Source organism: Ovis aries, chromosome 23, assembly GCF_016772045.2.
Source record: "Ovis aries strain OAR_USU_Benz2616 breed Rambouillet chromosome 23, ARS-UI_Ramb_v3.0, whole genome shotgun sequence".
Classification (NCBI taxonomy): Eukaryota; Metazoa; Chordata; class Mammalia; order Artiodactyla; family Bovidae; genus Ovis; species Ovis aries.
Genome location: NC_056076.1, coordinates 34,865,264 through 34,884,548, shown reverse-complemented (window position 1 = coordinate 34,884,548; position 19,285 = coordinate 34,865,264). Strand labels below are relative to the sequence as shown.

The 19,285-nt window shown below is 36.8% G+C and overlaps 1 protein-coding gene across 1 annotated transcript in view; it reads left to right on the top strand.

Annotated features, from left to right (window-relative positions):
* MIB1 (MIB E3 ubiquitin protein ligase 1) overlaps positions 1–18,949 on the top strand; it is a 103,060-nt gene extending 84,111 nt beyond the window's left edge. The window contains exons 17-21 of the mRNA XM_004020480.5: positions 584–776; positions 5,175–5,253; positions 8,117–8,230; positions 11,083–11,183; positions 13,548–18,949. Coding sequence (XP_004020529.3) covers positions 584–776; positions 5,175–5,253; positions 8,117–8,230; positions 11,083–11,183; positions 13,548–13,688 — 628 coding nt within the window. The 3' untranslated portion in view covers positions 13,689–18,949. The remainder of the gene's footprint in view (positions 1–583; positions 777–5,174; positions 5,254–8,116; positions 8,231–11,082; positions 11,184–13,547) is intronic.
* Positions 18,950–19,285: the final 336 nt, after the last annotated feature.

The following is a 19,285-nucleotide window of genomic DNA, read 5'->3' as shown; positions in this document are numbered from 1 at the left end:
TTGTGGATATGTATTTCTGTGTCATGTATATGTATTTATGGATATGTTCTGCCTTTCTGTAATAGAATCTTTATGCTCCTTAAGGATAAATTTAAAGAAATGTCAAAACAGCAGCTGCAGTGACCTATTTTTCACAGTTCCCCGTCTGTTGTGGACTCCGATGATGCTTCCTCTGTCTGTTCTTAGGGCAACTAACATGGGCTCTAGTTAGGATTTTTGTTTTATTCCTATGTCTTGTGTCTTCCTCAGCTGGTTCTGTATAGATAAAAAAAGATTGAGTGAAACTGTTCATGTTTTTTTTAAGCTAGTGTTTTTAACTTCTGTGTTAGAACATTCACCCTTTTTCATTGGGTGAGGATTTGTTCAATTGAAATTTGAATCGTGCTATATGTACTAAAAAAAATGCAAAGAGGTAGAAAAATATATATACAGTGTTTCATTACAGATGATAAGGCTTAGTTTTTAAACATAACTAAAGTGTTTATGCAAACGAATGATGCTCTAGGTGTTTTAAAACATTTTAATTAACGAATTTCTAACAAATGTTCTGATAGGTTTGATTGGAATTACTTTCTTTTATTAGTGGTCAGGTGGGCTCTCGAAGTCCTTCTATGATCAGTAATGACTCTGAAACCTTAGAAGAGTGTATGGTGTGCTCCGATATGAAGAGAGACACCCTGTTTGGCCCGTGTGGGCATATTGCTACCTGTTCTCTGTGTTCGCCACGAGTCAAGAAATGCCTCCTCTGTAAAGAGCAAGTTCAGTCCAGGACCAAGGTAATATGTTTTTCATACAGCGTTTTATTATTGTTTGATCTCTGAGACTACAGTTAATGATAAATAAGATTATATGATGCCGTGTATCTGTTTTAATTTTGTTCTTCCTAAGCAAGATCTAAACATGGGAATGTATTATTTATACATTTATCAAGACACCAGTTGAAACATGTAAACTACACTATTAGTTAAAAATAAAAGTTGTCTACTATTTTACTTTCAGAGTCCCTTATCACCTAAAGATGTGTTTAATTCCACTTTGTGGTTTTAGTTACGTGTATATTACAGGTCTTTTGAGTGCGTGAATTGTTTTGTATTCCTCTTTGTAGAAGACCAGTTGATTTTTTTCAGTAGAATGTCACATAGTCTGGATTTATTTGATTGTGTTATCATGGTGTGCTTTGTTTCTATATCCTTTTTATTTCTTTGAACTGGAAGTTAGATCTCACAGCTTGATTAGTTTCAACTTAGACATATTTGGAAAGAAAACTTCATAGATGATGCTGCTCATTTGATATTGTATCCCACTCTTTAGTAGGCAGATGAAGTCTGATAATCCTGTAATTCTTTATGGCCAAATTCTGTATATCTGAACTTTTTATCTCATCTGACTCCTTTTGTTTTTTGAGAAGCAGATTCTTTTCCGAGTTTCTGGTTTCTTTCTTTTTTCCCCATGTAACTTAGTGCTTTATCATCTTACTCATTTTAGTTTATGAAATAATTGATTTTCTTTAGTTTTTCTTAATGTGTGTATATGTAAAGTGAGGTTTAAGTTTCTTACAAATAATTTCTTTCAAAGTGAGTAGCTTAAATCAAAAGATACTTTGGTTTTCTTTGGCTTCATTTATGAAGGTTATACTCTTTTCTCGTTCCCTTGTTGTTCTTTTTATTTTTCCCTAGATATTTCCTAAGCTATACATTGACATTCATTATTAGAAACAAGTTGGCGCTAATTCTCATGATGAACTAGCTGGGAGTGACTTGAAAGGTGAAATCTTGCCAGTGCTTCTTGTATTTACATAGAACTTCTTCTAAGACTGTATGTTTTTTATGATCCAAATGACTATATCATTGGTAAAATTTTAGGCCCAGGAAAAAGTTCCAGGAGTTATTTGGGGGTGAGAGGTATTGGATTAGTAGTACGTATGTAATTGTTTAACCTGTTTATAAAGGGGAGAAGGATATACTGGCAGCACTCACTGTATGCCAAGCACTGTGTTGGCATTTCATATGCATTACGTTGGTGTCAACGCTGCTTTAATAAATTAATGTGAATTGCTTTACTTGGTATTTATAATTTGCTTTAGTTACCTGCTGACAGAGTAACAGTTTGGGAAAGAATCTGAAAGAATAAAAATTTAAATCATTCTCTTGTTTTTAGATTCTGTGTGTTCTGCTGTTGTGCTTGAAACTTTTTGTTAGATTAAACCCTATTTCAAAAACGTTTCTTGAGCACTTGTTTTATAACCAAGTCAGAGATGTATATGATAGTTCCCTGCTATAAATTAGTAATCTCTTGACACACTATGACTTAACAGTAAAAGCTACTCTTCTGTATAGGGATGTCATCAGTGCTTTAAGAGAGACGTGAAGTGAGTTTAGATCCCAGGGTTTTGTAAAGCGAAGTCTCATCTTATAACCCTTACTGATCCTCTGGTCACTCTGGTGTTTTCAGTTGAAAAAACTGAATCTCAAAGAAGTACACTGATACTTGGGTCTTGAACTCAGTTTTCTTGATTCTTAAGTCCCTATTCTTTCTTCTGTGTTATGTTATACAAACAAAATTAAAACCAGTTTCTCCAAGAGAGGGTTGACAGAACAGGAAGGTAGAAAGGAAGGAATATGTTGTTACTCCTTTTTAGTCCAGTTCTGAACTCCAGGAATCAGAAAGCTTTCTGTTTGTATTTTAAGTTACAGAATTTTCATTCCTGTGCAAAAGGATGAGAACTTACATATACCCTCCCAAGAGGTTTGTCAGGTTGGTTGTGGAACCTTTGAATATAAGGAAATAGTGACCCCAAGTGGCTAAAGGATCATGAACATCTTCATGAAGATAAATTGTAAAACTGTTGTTTGGATGAGGAAGAATACATGAGCTTGGTCTGTTTAGCAATTAAAGAAATACACGTGAAATTATGAACTACTATTAACCATTCTTGTCAAATTAGCAAAAACAAACTTCAAAAATTGCTAGCCAGGGAAGTGGGAAATGAGTACTCTCTTAACACTGCAGTTGGCTGAATCACTGGGTTCACTTTTTTTTTTGAGAGACCATCCTGAACAATATATATACAAACCTTTACAATAAACATGCTTTGATATAGTAGTTCCACTCCTGGGTATGTAACCTGGGGAGAAAACCCAGAAGGGGTAACATTTATGCTTGGAAAGATCTTTTTAAAGAATTAATAGCTGAATGGGTAAGTGATTATTATATTGGTTTGCTAGATTATTTTAACGTCTTTATAAACAATTCAGATATATAGACAGTTGTGTTGGGAATCAACACATCTTTTATATAGTGAGGAGCAGAGAATCATCATGTGTTAGGCACTGATTGTATATTAAGCGTTGAACTAAACACTTTACACATAGTATCTAATTTATTCTTTTTCTTTTTTCAACTGTCACATTTTAATGTTTGGCCAGTATTTTAGCACGTATAATCCCTACAATATTTATATGAAGATACCCCTCACGTAGAGATGGCTGAATCAGTCAGAATTCTAGCTGCTGATGTTTGGGATTTTCATTTCTTCTTTCACCCAGATTGTGCCTGCTTTTCTTTTTAGCTTACTAACCAACAGATAGCTAACTCACACACCTTTGAGACTTACCATGGTCCTCACTCCTTCCTTTAGAGAAAGGAAAGACTTTCTTGGGAGCTATGAAAAATATACCTGTCTCCAGGGTGTGGGTCCCTTAGCCACTCTTCCAGAGTCTTCCTGTTTTTGCTCCCCTTCCTGTGGTTGTGCTGGTGTACTGCATAGTGTTAGCAGCTTGGGGACTCAAGGTCATCGTTCCCTTCTTTGTAGTCAGATCTTGAACAGGCCTAAAGCCTGGATGTGTAATCGTAGACTTGGAAAGACCACCCTGGTCTTGCATTTTATAAGCTGTAGGAGACTGAAATTTATATTTCTTTCAACTGTTTTATATCAAGTTAGAAACTTAGCAGATATCTTAGATTTCTTCTTCTCTATTCTGTACATTTTATTAGTTACCAAGTCTTCTTAAATATTTCTCATAACTCTTTCTACTCCTCTATCTTATTCTGTCTTACTTCAGATATCCACCCCCACCCCCCCAAAATCTGATAGTTAGAATTGTTCTAGGATATACCTCAGTAAGGGCCACCTAACTCCTCTCCCTGTCTTCTAATTGACTCTTACTACCTTGTGAAGAAGGATTGTTCTTTATTGTTCAGAGTTTTTAAAAGCTTCATCTCCACAGTGTTAGGTAACTTGTTAGTACTGGAGCTGGAATTGGAAACCAGGAACATTAAGATTCTGACCAACCATGTCTTACTGCTTCCCACGAAGTTACTGTGTCCATAGCAAGGTCTAAGTTGGGAAGGTCCAATATTCGGTTGTTTAGGTGAAGAGTATTCTTAGGTGGACAGTATTCTTAAGTGACACAAGTAGGGGTGAATGTGTATCAGAAGGAAGGAGGATGACTGAAAGGTGAATGTGGGGCCAAGGGTGGTGGGCAGGTGGGGGTTGGAGAACCAGAGCAAGCTTAAGAAATTATTTTACACGCAGAACGCAGATTATACGCAGAACGCAGATTAAGTGGAGAAGAGGAAGAAAAACTGAGGGAAATCACGATTACTCTGTGGAGGGCTGTGGTTTTAGAGATCAGGGGAAAGACTAGTCAGAGCTCTGGGCTTCAGCCAGTGGCTGGGGGGAGGGTCCATGTTCTGGGAAAGGATGTGCTAGGTGGCATTCCTCAGATGTGGATCAATAGACCCCTCCGTCCTCCTCCTCAAGCTTCAGCAGTCTGGCTAATCTGGTTAGACTTTTATGAATGTTAGAAATCTATCTTATCTCAGTCATTTGTCCTTTTAATGTTTCTCTCAAAAGTAGTTTAAGCAAAAAAAGAAAACTGAAGTCTAGTCTGTTCTCCCTGACCTCGGAGGAAGTGGAATTTTCGATGTCATTCTTTCAGACAGGTAGGGAGACTGAGGTAGAACGAGGCCAGCGTAGATGGGGTGTTTAAAAAAATGTGAAAATAAGTGACCAAGAGACTAGATAGAGGACAGAGGAGAAGCCTGTGGTAAATTCCTCTGTGTGGAAGAGTTTCCTTACAGAGGAGCAATGCATTTGGATACAAAAGGCGCTGTTAGAGTCACTCGGTTTACTTGTAGATGTTCACGCTTATGCTGTACCCTCTTTTTCGCAGATTGAAGAATGCGTGGTATGCTCCGACAAGAAAGCAGCTGTTCTTTTTCAGCCGTGCGGACACATGTGTGCTTGTGAGAGTGAGTAGCCCAAACAGAACTTCCTCAGAATTATCACAAAAATAGAAAGCGAAGCAAATTATATCTTTGAATTTTTTTAAAAAGTAACTCACGAACAGAGGAGTTGGTAGCCTCTGGGACTCCCCATTTGTTCTCTGTACAGATGTCACCGCTCTCCCTCCTTAGTCCCGAGTGTCAGCGAAAGCTGGAGGCACTGCATTCCCCCAGCTCAACTTTTTATTTCATTTGTGTGTGAGCACAAATGAAATAAAATGACCTCTTCTCACATACAGGAGAAATTTGTTTCCAAAAATGCGCGTTGCAACATTTAGTATGGCCTTTTTCCACGTGTAAAATGAACGTGTCTTCATTCGTCTGCACCTTTGTGGAGCCTCTCCTATGTACACTCTCCACTGCTGAACCACTCACAGCAGCTATTTGGGGCAATAATTTCTGGCCTTCTTAACCTTCCTTAACCTCTGTGTCAAGAGAGCTTATAGAAATCTTTTCTTTATGGAGGTAATATTAAAATTTAAGAGGCATTTTAACCTTTGCTTTTACATATCTCCCTTGTTCTTTGCAAGTTAATATATTTAGTGTTAATGTTCTCCCTTTTAATTTTTACTTGTCAGTGAAGGATTTTAAACATGTTTAACAGTTTACACTTGAATGGGCCCAAGCTAAAACATGGTGTTTCCTCTTATGAAATAGTTCAGTCACTTAGGTGTTGGTTTTTAGTATAAAATCTGACTAAAGTAACAACTGTGTGATAGATTAATCTCATTGGCACAGATTTGCTTTAAGCATTGGTTTTTTTTTTTGGCCACTTGTCAACTAAGAAATGATCAAGGTTTTCTGCTGTAACATTCTGCTCAAAGTTAATTGTTTCTGTTCACCAGAGACTGGTATAATGGCTATTATCAGCTGTCAGAGGGCAAGAAGAAAGAGAATTCTGTCTTAAGTAAAAAGAGCTCAGGTTATGCAAGTTTTCATAGCCTGGGAGTTAGCCAACATTTTCTGTAAAAGGTCAACTAGAAAACATTTTTGGCTTTGTGGGCCCTGTGATTTCTGCAGTAACAGCTCAGCCCTTTCTATCTGCTTGCCTCTGCCATTGTAGTGCACGAACAGCCTTAGACAACATGTAAGCAAATGGGTGGGACTGTTTTCCATTAAAACTTTATTTATAAAAGCTTAGTGACCAGTTGGGTTTGGCCTGCAGTCTATGGTTTGCTGACCTTGTCATAAAGCTGGTTATAGTTAATAGTTGGTAATGTGGACTCTAGAGCCTTAGTGTAATATTTTCCCTCAGGAGTTCCCCAGAGTTTTATATTTTTGCTTTAGAATATAACGAGAGCAGCTGCTGATTTTATTGAGTTCTTGATTTGTGCCAACTATTATAATCTCTTTTTGAGTATTTCCTCATTTATTTTCGTAAGAAACCTAAAAAGTAGATTGCTTTCTCCTTTTTACAGATATCTTGTTATTGGTAAACATATATTTGCTAGAGAAGCTGAAATTGCAGGGAAAAATCCCTTTCTCAAGGAGTATATAGTACAGCAGGTGGTCCAGTCTCCACAGCACAGTCATCAAGGAAGGAGAAGTTACAGCCCTTTGGACAGGCTGAAGAAAGATTTTATATAAATAATATAACAACTTAACTTAATAGTTATAGGAATTTGAAATAATTTGTTGTTGTTCGGTTGCGAAGCTGTGTCTGACTTTTTGTGACACCATGGACTGTAGCCTGCCAGACCCCTCTGTCCTGCACTATCTCCTGGAGTTTGCTCAAATTTCTGCTCATTGAGTAGGTGATGCTATCTATTTGAAATAATAGTGGCTACATATTACTACTCAGGCTGTTAAATTATAAATTCAAGAGAAAAAAGTCTGCCCTCAGATTGAAGGCAAATCCCAAACCAGTTGTCTGCTAGCAGTAGCTCCTACCTGGTTCATCTTGCCTAGGCCAGCATCTGACCCATCTCCTTTTAGGCCTTGGCACAAGATCGTCCTTGCCAGAGCTGCTCTGTCCACCAGCATCAGCACTGTTGAGTCTATGGCCCCCTTGTCCACACTGGTGATTTTGTGCTTTGTTAAGGTTTACTGTCTTATCATAAAGATACCCTGCCACAGTTTTTGTTATTTTTCCTGTTTTTGAATTGACAAGGACACTTGGTACCATAGGCTAAGATACGGAATATACTTTTCATAATAAATGCTAATGGGAAAGGATGTGTTGAAGCACTATGTGTTATTTTATAATTAATTAATAACTTTAGGTGTAATATTAATAGTCCATAACATAGAATTGTGCCTGAGAATTTCTTCTTTGAATGGGAAAGCATTCTACCTCTAATATAGAGGTATTAGAAAGATAGTCCATTATGATGAATTGTCCTGACTGCTAACATTAAAAAAGTAGTCACTAATTTTCTTGTTAGATTGCATCAGTTTGATAGGAGGAAGAGAACTGTATAGTATATTTTAGGAATTGAAGGGACTAGTGATAAAATACTTAACAAAAGAAAGTAGTTTTAAAAAATATCATGCTGGCAGCCTTATAATTCTTGTTACAGTAGTTAAATTCATGAAAGTTCTCTCCCTCCTTTGTTCTTAAGCCTTAAGATCTTAAAATATTTATGTTACATATTTTTAAAAAAATTTGAACCTTCCCCTCAGTTTATTCCAGTGTATTAGAAAATGCCGTTATTTTCATAATGATGGGATTTCTACTCTAGAGGCTACCAGTGAAAAATATGCTTTCTTCGGTAGGTAACATCTTGAGAAGGTAGAATTGTGTATCACTGTAACTTAGTGTTTATCTCACTGTTGAAGGCAACCCTGTTCGTGTTTTCTTCTGTGAGATGTGTTGTGTTGCCATTTGCAGACTGTGCCAGCCTGATGAAGAAGTGTGTGCAATGTCGGGCAGTGGTTGAGCGAAGAGTGCCCTTCATCATGTGCTGTGGAGGGAAAAGTGCAGAGGATGCCACCGATGATATCTGTAAGTGGGTTTTCTGATTTTGTTGGGACTTTCATAGACACAGCTTCTCATGGGGTACTGTACTGTCTGCTTGTAAAACAGAGGGTCTGTGAGTTGAATCTGCAAGGAACAGGCACATTATAGGAAACCTGAAGTTGGATTTTTCTAACTTGTGATATTTTGGAGCTTTAAGCATTAGTCTTTTAAGGAAATATCCATGTGTGTTTTATAACAAAGTATTGTATTCTTAAATATACTTTGGCTATTTTTAAGATGAAATTTATTGTGTCTCAGGGCAGGAGGACATCATACTAAAAATTATTTTTTCAGTTTACACATGTATTAACCTTATTCCTTTATGTAATAGTTTTACCTACTGTGTTTAATTATTTTATGAAATAGTCATTATTTGTGACGGAGTAACTATAGATAAATGGAAGTGTAACCCAGTGAATAGTGGAAAGATGAAAAGTAAGTTATTTACCTTCAACCTTTCTGTACAGTTGACCCTTGAACATCATAGATTTGCACTGCCAGGGTCTACTTAAACTTGAATCTTTTATTTGGCCACACCAAAAAAAGCTTGTGGAATCTCAGTTCCCCAACCAGCGATTGAACCCAGGCCACAGCAGTGAAAGCCTGGAATCCTAACCACAGGCCACCAGGGAACTCCCAAAACTTGGATATTTTTTCGTAGTAAATACTGCAGGACTCCATGGTTCCTGTGTGGTTGTTTGAGTCCAGTAATGTGAAGAAACCATGGATTTGGAGGGCTACTATAAGTTATTTGTTGATTAACCCTTGTGGTGTTCAAGGGTCACCTGTAGTACAGCGGTATAAAAATAGTTTTCATCTCTGCACGAGACGTAAACTGGATGGTCTCTTTGACTACTTTGTTCTATGTAGGATGAGGAATAAAGTTAGTGTAGCCAGTTTTTTTTTTTTTCTTTTATTTACAGTTTATTGTCAACATGCGTTAGTTACATAAAGTGAAAAATTATGAATAATCAAAGTATAATGATGCAGACTCAACATAGATATTCAACACAAAAAATACAACCATAAAAGCAGGTTAACTCATGCACACATAGCAGCATAGATACAGCAGATATTTCAAAGGACAGCAAGTGCCTGCTTTTTCATTTGAAGATGGTGGCCATATCATACACTAGAATGCCTCAGTTTATCAGTGCCTGAGAGCCAAAATTCATTTGTAAAAATGTTTTTCACATTGACACTGTTGAAAAAGATAGATTTTCCCAAATTAAGCCTCCTCTCAGGCTTCTTGCCAGTTTCTAACACCTAAAAACTGATACAGAAAGTATTATAAATGTAACTACAATGATTCTTAAAGGTTAAAAAAGTATCTCTCAAAATAATTTAAAAGAATTATTGCAAACAGTAATGCTGGTGCTCTCCCGGATCTACTCCAGCATGAGCTTCTCTAGTTCTGCTTCTGCAGCCTTAACCACACTGCCATCCTCTGCTTGCTTCCTTCCCTGGTTCTTCTACTGGTAGCTCCACCCTGGCTCCAGGCAGCTTTGTATCTTCTAACGGTGCCTCCCAAAGACTTGGTCTGAAGCTCAGTCCTACCTGGGCCAAGACTCAGGACACTCCCAACACTGATGAGGCTTGGGGGGCTCCTCCTCCAGCCAACAGACCCCTCTATACTGGTTGCCACAGTTCACATCAGGGTGAGCAACTCTTACCATTGTCTTCTTTCCCAGCAACAGTTTGGAGAAGATTTTGTAAACAAAGTTCCAAAACAACATTATTGCTGGCACTCCTGTGTCATGTGACTGTTGCTGTGTCCCTGGATGTTCTCTAGACGTTCCCTGGAGTGGGCCTTTGGAGAAGAGCTGTCAGCAAGAGACCTGGGAGAACCCTAGGATTAGGGAAGAAAGCAGGATGGCAGGCACCGAGTGCAGGGCTGGAGGAGATGGGAGGAGCTGGAGGCAAAGACTGGTCCGGTGGGCTCAGATGAGCTTTATCTCTGGGGTCCATCAGAGCAGCAGCCAGCTCCATTCTCTCTTCATCTCCAGGTAAAAGAATTAGTTCTTCAATCAGAAATAATTTGATAAGTGGAAAGCTCACACCGTCAGCTAGACCTTGATGTTCTTCTTGACCAGAGAGAATGGGGCTATACTTCAAGCTTCCAATCCAGCATGTGCGGGTCTTAGAAGTCACCACTCCATCCCAACAAATAAAGCAGGACAAACTGAAAAATCAACAATTCTTCTTAGATCTATCAGAGAAGTGAGGTTGTTACTGAAAGCTCAGCCTCTCTGTACTCTGGTGCAGAATCAAATCCCAGGGGTTTGGGTGAAGCAAAAAAGGATAGCTTTATTGCTTTGCCAGGCTAAGAGAGATACACAGCACTTCTGCATTGAAAAACTACATATCTCCAGCCAGTTTGTTTTTATCACCAATAGAGCAGGGTAAAAATCCTGGGGACAGATTAACCAGGGTAAAAGTCCAAGTATCTAGAGAATAGGCAAAGTGAGGTAAAAAATTTCTCTCCATTTAGTAGGTATCATGGACCTTTCTTTCACGGAGTTCCTCATCTCGGATCAGTAGCAACAGGAAAGCCTTGGAAAACCTGGAAGTCTCTTTGTAGTGTGGATTATTGTCCACCTGAGTTAAACATAATTAGAAATTAATGTGTAAACCTATTTATTTTTGAAGATTATAAATGAAGAACTTTAACATGAATGTCACTGCTGTATCCATTGTCCTCATGGGAAAAAAGTTTTTTAAGAGCATTTGAATAATAATAATATTGTTTTTAATAAATAAAATAATAATTTTGAAATTAAAAAATCATTTTTGCTTCACAACAGTCATAACATTAAGATTCTTTGTGTGTGCTTTAGCCAGTGGGAATATTCCAGTGCTGCAGAAGGACAAGGATAATACCAACGTCAATGCGGACGTGCAAAAGCTGCAGCAGCAGCTACAGGACATCAAAGAACAGGTAATGGTGCTTCTCCACGGTGAAGAGCGCCTCCCAAGAGCGCCAGTGCATCTTCTTCTAAAAAAGTACTAGTGTTGTCCATCGCAAGCATGGTTCATATTAGTGTGTCCCTTGTAGTATTTGAATATTTGCAGTCAGCAAGATCTGATTAGAAGATTTCACCAAGTAATTGACAAAATAGGAGACTCACCTCACCAAACGTGAAAAAATTCTCCATCACACTTTTCCTGCCTGTCAGATTGAGGGAGGAAGTGTTAGAAACTGTCAGTATCGAGTGTTCAGGCAAAGTACATAGCAGCCGCAACTCACACAGTGCTGATGGGAATATTAATTAGTAAAAACATTTTGGGAAAGTTTGTCGTCATCTCATAAAACTAAGTACGATTTTGTTTGGGGATGAAAACTTGGAAAAAATAATCACACAGATAGTGTTTAAAATCAAAGGATGGTGGTTGTTTTTGGCTGGGACATGGGGGCAGTTTGATGAGTAGTGATGGTTCTGTTTCATGACCTAAGTTATTTACTTACATTTGGTTGGTTTGTGAGCTTTTATTAAACTGTACATTATGACCTGTGCACTTTTCTCTATAGATGTGATACTTCAATGAAAAGGAGAAAAAGATACACACACACACACACACCCTCCATAAGAAAAGCAAGGGAAAGATAAATGTTAAATTCAGAAACATCATTATCAGTGAGGGGTAGGGGAGGGCATATCCATGCCTAAGCTGGGTGGTGGTTATTTGTTTCTTTATATATTATACATACCAACAGAAGTACTCTTTCATATCTGCTTAATATTTAATAAAAGCAACATTAAAATGAAGATGTTACCTAAAACTTACAGGTTCTGGTTTAAAAAAGTCTTTTTTCCTTCTTATCTTACCATTTGACCCAGCAATTAAATCTGATTTAATTCAAAGGGTTGAGCACAAAAGGTATTGTTCAGTTGGCAGTCACATCAGTGTTGCCATGCAGTTGTTCAGAGTTCCACTCTTGTCTTTTCTATCTGAAGTTTTTTCTTTCTTAGATAACTTTATGTCCATATTTCATCACTGAAGTATTTAAATAGTTAAAACTCATTTTCTGTGGCATGTTGCAGTTTCTTACCCCTTCAGGGTTACCAAGAGAAAGCATCTGAATAAGTCTCTTAAAATTTTAAACCTCCAATCTCTCTCTCACCCCAATGTCTCTTTAAAAACCAAAGATTTATTTTATATGCTATTAAGGCTATATTAATCCAAAGTAACTTACCCTGGACTGCACAGATGTGTTTACTTTTGGAAATAAGAGTTATTGATTAACTACATAAACCTCTGGGAAGTTTAATGAAAAAGAAACTATTTTAGTTTTAAAAAGCTACTTTGGCTTTTTAGAATAAAAACTGATATTTTTATCCCCTTTCTTCTCAAAACTTCAAAGATAAATGTGAAAGTTTACCTTGGAAGAATGGAGCCAGCAAGTGAGACTGTAGTTCTTTTTTGCTATTGCTTTCTTCACAATGATTTCTGATATTATCAGAGTTGGTGATGACATTTTCCTATAGACTTTAGGCCTGATTTATTAATCTGGACATTTTTATTTAATTATTTCATTTCTGTGTTATTTGGGAAAGGTATAATTCAGAATGAAGTATTAAGATAGATAATGTTTTTATAAACGTAAAATGTGCTTTGTGAGTGTATGTGTGTTTTTTTCTAGAAAATTTCGTAGAAATATACTCCTGAATTCTTCTAAGTTGATGAAGTTACATTTAGCAATAGCTAAGGTTAATTGTTTTTAACCAGAGGGTCTGTATTGAAGGCAGTGCAGTGCAGCTTCATGTCTAAAAGCAAGAGCTCTGGGGCCACCTGTGCCCAAGCTCACATTCTGGCTCATCTTTAGCCTCACCAAGCCTCAGTTTCCTCTTTTGAAATGAGAGTGATGCGTGCTTTGGGCCTGGACCACATCTTGCGTCATGCTTGGTGTGTGTGTATGTTCTTAGCAATATCCTCCACTGCTTCCTGCAGTGCATTGTGTCATTTTCATACAAGAACAACCTGGTACCTAGAGCTGGAGAATCAGTCAGACTGAAGGGGCTGTTTTCATCCTTTTTCTACTAGATTTTGGCATTTGCATTTTTAGTTTTATGTACTATTTATTTTATATAGTACCATTTTATACTGACCTGACAGTACAGCCAGGATTTCTATTTTTATCAGGATGATCTTAAAGATTGAAAAATTTAAAAGTGTCCAGCAGCCAAAGATTATTTGACTACAACAACAAAAAAATCAATGACGTTGCAGAGTTGTCAGATTATACTTTCAAACTAGAAAATAGCTCAGCATTTATTACTTTGTTTATTATCTCATATTGCAGACAATGTGCCCTGTGTGTTTGGATCGTCTGAAGAACATGATTTTCCTTTGTGGCCATGGGACGTGCCAGCTCTGTGGAGACCGGATGAGTGAATGTCCCATCTGTCGAAAAGCTATCGAACGGAGGATTCTTTTGTATTAACTAAGAAACCCCCTGTGTTCTGTTAGCTAAAATATTTTGTCCATGAGATCTTAGTGAGCTTTTTAAGCTAGTTGGAGGTTCTAATGAATTAATTTTTAATCTCATAGTTTCTTTGCTAGAGTGTAATTAGACTCTAAATGTACCAGAACAACTACAACAAAAAAACTCTACAAAACAGTGTTTGAAGCTGTGTATTTTTGGTTTTCCTTTCAGTTGAAACATCAAATCCGTGTAATTCATATAATTTGCATTCTGCATCTAAGGGAGAAAGTCCTTTAAGGATCTCCTGTTATTTTTTGTTTTCATTGCATTTTCTCTCATAGTTTATAAACGTTAGACCTCAAAAGATGTACTTCCTTATGGTCAGCTGTCTTTCAGTTTATCTTGATTTTTACAGTGAGTTGACACAGGTACCCAGAAAGGTCATGCATCGTATGAAAGGTGCAAGTCAAACTATTATGTTTCATATGTTAAATGATAAAATTATAGTACAAGTTCTGCATGATTAAAAGAATACTGAAGCGAGGATTCTCCTTATAAGGTAACATAAAGTTATCCAAATGATTGTCTCTGAATTCTCAGAGTAAATGGAAATACAGAATGAGAGAATAGTGACTTTGCATTCAACTTATTTTCTGGATTCAAAGGAAAATTGTTTTACTTGTTTCAAAATGACTGAGACATGAAAAGTAAAAATAAGCAATCACAGTGGGGAATTGAAGGCAGGGCAGGTGGGGGCATCCAATACAAGAGTGCTTATTAACTGTTATAATTGCCCTTCTTCCTTTAATTTGTACACTGTTTTGTTCAGCCAGCTTGTAAAAAACTGACTGTGAAAAATGGGCCTCAGTTTCCCCTGGGGTTGCTTATTCAGGCTTGATCTGACCAGGGAAGTGGTATTGCCCTGTTTGGGCCCCCGGGGTTCAGTTTAACTTTCCCGATGTGCTGAGTAGCAGTAATCCGGGAAGGGAAAAGCGCTGTCCTCAGTAGGCGATGCTCCTTTCTCCTCTGCGTCAGTTCTGCCAGTGTCACTGTTTCTGTCGTCCTCAGAGGGCTCGCTCCCATTATCTTTTAGACAGTAGAGCTGACTATAAAGAAAACAGTCTCTCATCATACCTAACAATGGGGATATTATTTAACCTGCCAGCAATATCCAAGACCTTGTAAATAACCGGTGATAGAAACTTAATTTAGAAAGAGTGACTAGGATATTTACAGAAATATGTCTGATTATCTGTGTTTTTGTTTTATTTTACTCTGGAGCATCTAATTATTTTTTTCTCTTTCAACATCTGGAATGAATATACACATAAGTAAGTGTTTTGGGGTTCATTGCTGCTACATTATACAAATATCACCTGTTTACAGTAGTATCTACTATATGTGTATAAGTTTACTCCTAAGGATAAATATCTTTTTTGTGGGTTTTTTCCCCTTTGACTCTGGTTCTTATTTCGGTTCTCCTGCTGCAACAATTAAATTTGAAAGTACAAGGTCTCTAGCCGTCATAATATCATGTTTCTGGCTCATTGATGCCTGCTGCCCCTGCAAGTCCTGGTGAGAGCAACGGAGCACTTTGCTGCCTCTCTAGTCTCGGTAATTCCATATCTGTGTTTAGAGGAGTGACTTACCGTTTAGAACAGCAAAAATTTTTATACATTTTAAATTTGAAAATTTATATTGACTCAGTTACCTAATAACAGGCTACTGAGGCTGTTGTTGAAGCCATATTTTAAAGTTATAAAAAGATAGAACATCTGTCCAGTGATGTTCACATAGAGAGACAGACTATTTTCTTTCAGATCTGTAAACAGTGTGAGTCAGGGTTTTCCTTCTCTTCCATGTGCTGCCCATGCTCTCTTTTTCCACAAGGTCGATTGTAAGGAGGGAGCACCTGGCTGACTCGTGCATAGCTTGACCAACCAGAGAATTGTATAGTCCGGAGCTTTACTTCACTTAAATTCTTGTTATAGGTCTTCTGAGCTACAGTGCTTAAGCTTACATCCCTAAAAGGCAGTTTCATCTTCCAGACTAGCTTGTTTCCTCCATATTGAAAATATAATAACCTGTAAACTATTAAAAAGTTATGAAGTCACTGTAACTGTAGTGTTGTACACTTGTGGATTTTCTCCATTTGTACCACTTTGAAATTTGTCTAGTGAAAAGAAAATGTTTTTTCATTTGTGTTTTTATGCACCTGAAAAATAATTTTAAATTTATTTTCAGTTTGTGAGAGAGAATAAGTTTAAGAGCGTCATTATTTAAGTAACTTTCCTCTAATTCTATGAAACTGCTACCTCTTATGATACGTCTCAGCAGTACTCCCAGTTAGGACGTGGCCTTGTCATGATCATCTTTTTATCTTGTGCCTCGAAGGAGCTTTTGCTTTTCCTAGAATTGTTAGGAAAAAAAAAACACCATCACCAAAACTGACATGCATTCACTCAAAAATGTATTTATTGAGCTTCAGGAGCAAGATACACAATGGTGAAAAAATTGTCAGCTTCTAAGCGCATACAGAATTTATCATGCAGCCATTGTGTATTTGAAGTATTCTTTTCAAAAAAAGGGGTCTAAAGATACTGATAACATTTCTTCCTAATGTTTTGGAAGAGCTGTCATTAGGGTTCCCTCTCTGTACCCTCTCACCTCTACCATATTTTTTCTTTTATTCTAATATTGTCAGCTTTGTGACCCAAAACATACACACAACTTAACCATATGGTGCTATTCTAATAGTTTTTTTTCCCATAATTTAACATTCTTGCTGTTTATACTATAAACATATTTCATTTTGTTGGGAGCAAGGAAGTTTTTCAAGAGAAGGTCATTTTGTATTAGTATTGGAAAATTATTTTGCATAAGTATTTTAGTTTAGCTGGCCAAATTATGCTTGATTATTTGTAAATTCAAACATTGCAGATTGACCATCTAGCTACGGAGGCATAAGATTAATTGATAATGTTGAAAATAACTTTCTTAAATTTACGTTTTTGATGACTTTAGCCTGTAAGAGGATTTAGCAAATTGCAATGCACGCTGCTTAAGATTTGTCCAATTCAGATTTCACAGCTTGCTAGGTCATTTTTACGTGGCAGAAATAGATGCTCTTGTGTTGTAATGTGTTGCCCAATGCTGTTTTTTGTTTATTGTGAATTTTGGACCCTTTTGGACTAGGAATTACTTAAACTTATGAACTTGGAGAATTGGTGATGGAATTGGATAGAGGGGATGATAGGGATTCCAGTAAGTAAAAAAAGAAAAGTCAGTTTTTGAGTTTAGAGAAAAATGGAGATCATGTAGATTTTATCAAAGCAGCAACAGTAGAAGTATATTCAGCTTTCTCATTTTGCAGAATTGAAACTATACCCATTAATCAGCAGTCGTCTTCTCCCTCCTCCAGTGGAATAGAATTTTGATTAAATATAAATGGAGAAACACCTGAATATCTTAAGAGTTTGTATTTGCAAGACCTACAGTGATGGTGAATAATCAAGTTTGGGGAAGGCAGAATTTCTCTTCTCCCTTCCAGTCGTCATCAGTCGTAATTGAGTAGGTTTTAAATATCTGTTAATTAGAAGGGTTTATTTCATTTTGAGTCAGAGGGGAGAAACACACTTTTTAAACATTGTAGTTAGGTTAGCACTGAATTTATACTAAATTGACAAGGCATTAGAACGTCTCAAATTTTGTGTTCCTTGTTGTTGAAAATGTGTTTTCTTTAAGTCTACTTATAACTGTTTTCAAGATGTTTTTTTCCTCTCAAAAAGGCATCCTGATTTTATTTGCTTGAGTATTATAATAGGAATGCTTACTGATATTACTTGATGAATCATGTATAGCCTTGGAACCTTTACATAGATGTAAAACTATAACAGTATTAATTACAGTTGTACTTCTTTAAAACACTAAAATTGATGAAAAGCTATTTTCTCATGTATACATTGCTTTGCTACAGCGAGGGGGCCATTCTTTTAGGTTGAGCCTCAGTGTGCTGGTAAGTGGCTGGTTGTGGGTGAGACTAGAGCATAAGATATGAACTAGATAGTGGAGCTGGTGAGTTGAAATGTAAGCTGCTGCATGGGCACGCTCTGCCTCCTTTTCTGCTGGAGTATTTTCCAGCATTTATTCATATTTGTGACTAAGGAGGAGATGGAAACCTGAAGTTAAAAATTGAGATTTTTATTTTGTTGAGGAAGCAAAGATGACCTGCCACATAAATGTGGTGCCTAAATCCGTAACTACAAGTTGCAATTAATGATGAAATGTGTAAAAGATAATATTGCTGAATATTTTTTTTTCTTGTGCAGTCTATTTAGTTTTGTTTCATAAACATGACTTCTTCCCTCCAAAAAGCAAAATGGTCTTGTAATTTTCTATAGAATAAACAAATGTGCCATTTTGTCTGAAATCGATAATTTCAGGAAGTTATTAAAAGTTCTGACTCAGGGCTTTTTAACAGTTTAAGCAATTGTTAGTTATATTTTGGAAAATCCATCTACATAATTCTTCAGTGCCTTGCAAGAATGATCAACTTGGCAGCACGACTAAAACTTTATAGAAGGTGGTCTTTGGTGTGTGTTTATCGTCATATACACATTGATAAGTTGTATTTCTTAGCTCATGTAATAGCGATTCTGCTTGTGTGCTAGGTTTGGGTAATTCTTTAAAGGAGGTTTTCTTAGATTTGCACTTGATCTTTTTTTTTTTAATGGATTATTTATGGCCATGACACTGTTACCAGGAAGTACTTCTGTGTTAAGTCATTATGCCAAGTCATGTGGCAGTAGCACCTGGGAAGAGGAGCTAGAGTTCATACCTTTTGCTGTTTTAGCGAAAAAGGAGAATCTGTTTGGAAAACAGGTTGTCTTCCCCTCAAATGAAAAGAAGACCTTTTGTTTATATGATTCGGTTAAAAAAAACTTTTTTTTAAGAAAATCATGAATTGCATGACTCTCTTTAACGCTGGTCTTACTTAGACTGAATCCACAGAATTTTCTGTTCAGTATACTTGTGTCATTCTAGATGCTTTATATTTAGTGATAGAAGGCAGTTTAACTGACTCATAGTGTTTTGCTTTGTATTTTTTCCAGTGTTTTTTAGCTTTCATTTGATTAAAGTCTTGTTTGTGAATATAGTTTTTGTATGGCAAATGATTCTCATTTATTAGCTTTCTCTTAAAAAATGCTTAGCAAGAGCTAAGCTTTTAAAAATAAATGCAAACATTTACCATTAATAAAGCGTATGATGTACTATCATTATATAATGCTTTTCGCTGATCTTTTGAAACTGATCTTTATAGATGTATACATGAGTTTTTATTCTTTATGGCATTTGAAAACAAATCTCAATACATCAAATCTTTTTATTGGGAAGGAAATTGTCATGTCTTTGAGAAACAAGGAAATATATCTCCAGTTCTATACAAGACATGGGTGCTCACGTCTAGAAGGCTGTCATGGCAGTTGTTTACATTTAAGGTACCTCTTTATCAATGGGGCCAAAGGTTTTCCTATTTTAACACCTCACATTCTCAGGATTAAGAGATATTGTAAAAGTAGTCTAAAGGGTAAACTTGATAGAAAGTAAATCGACTA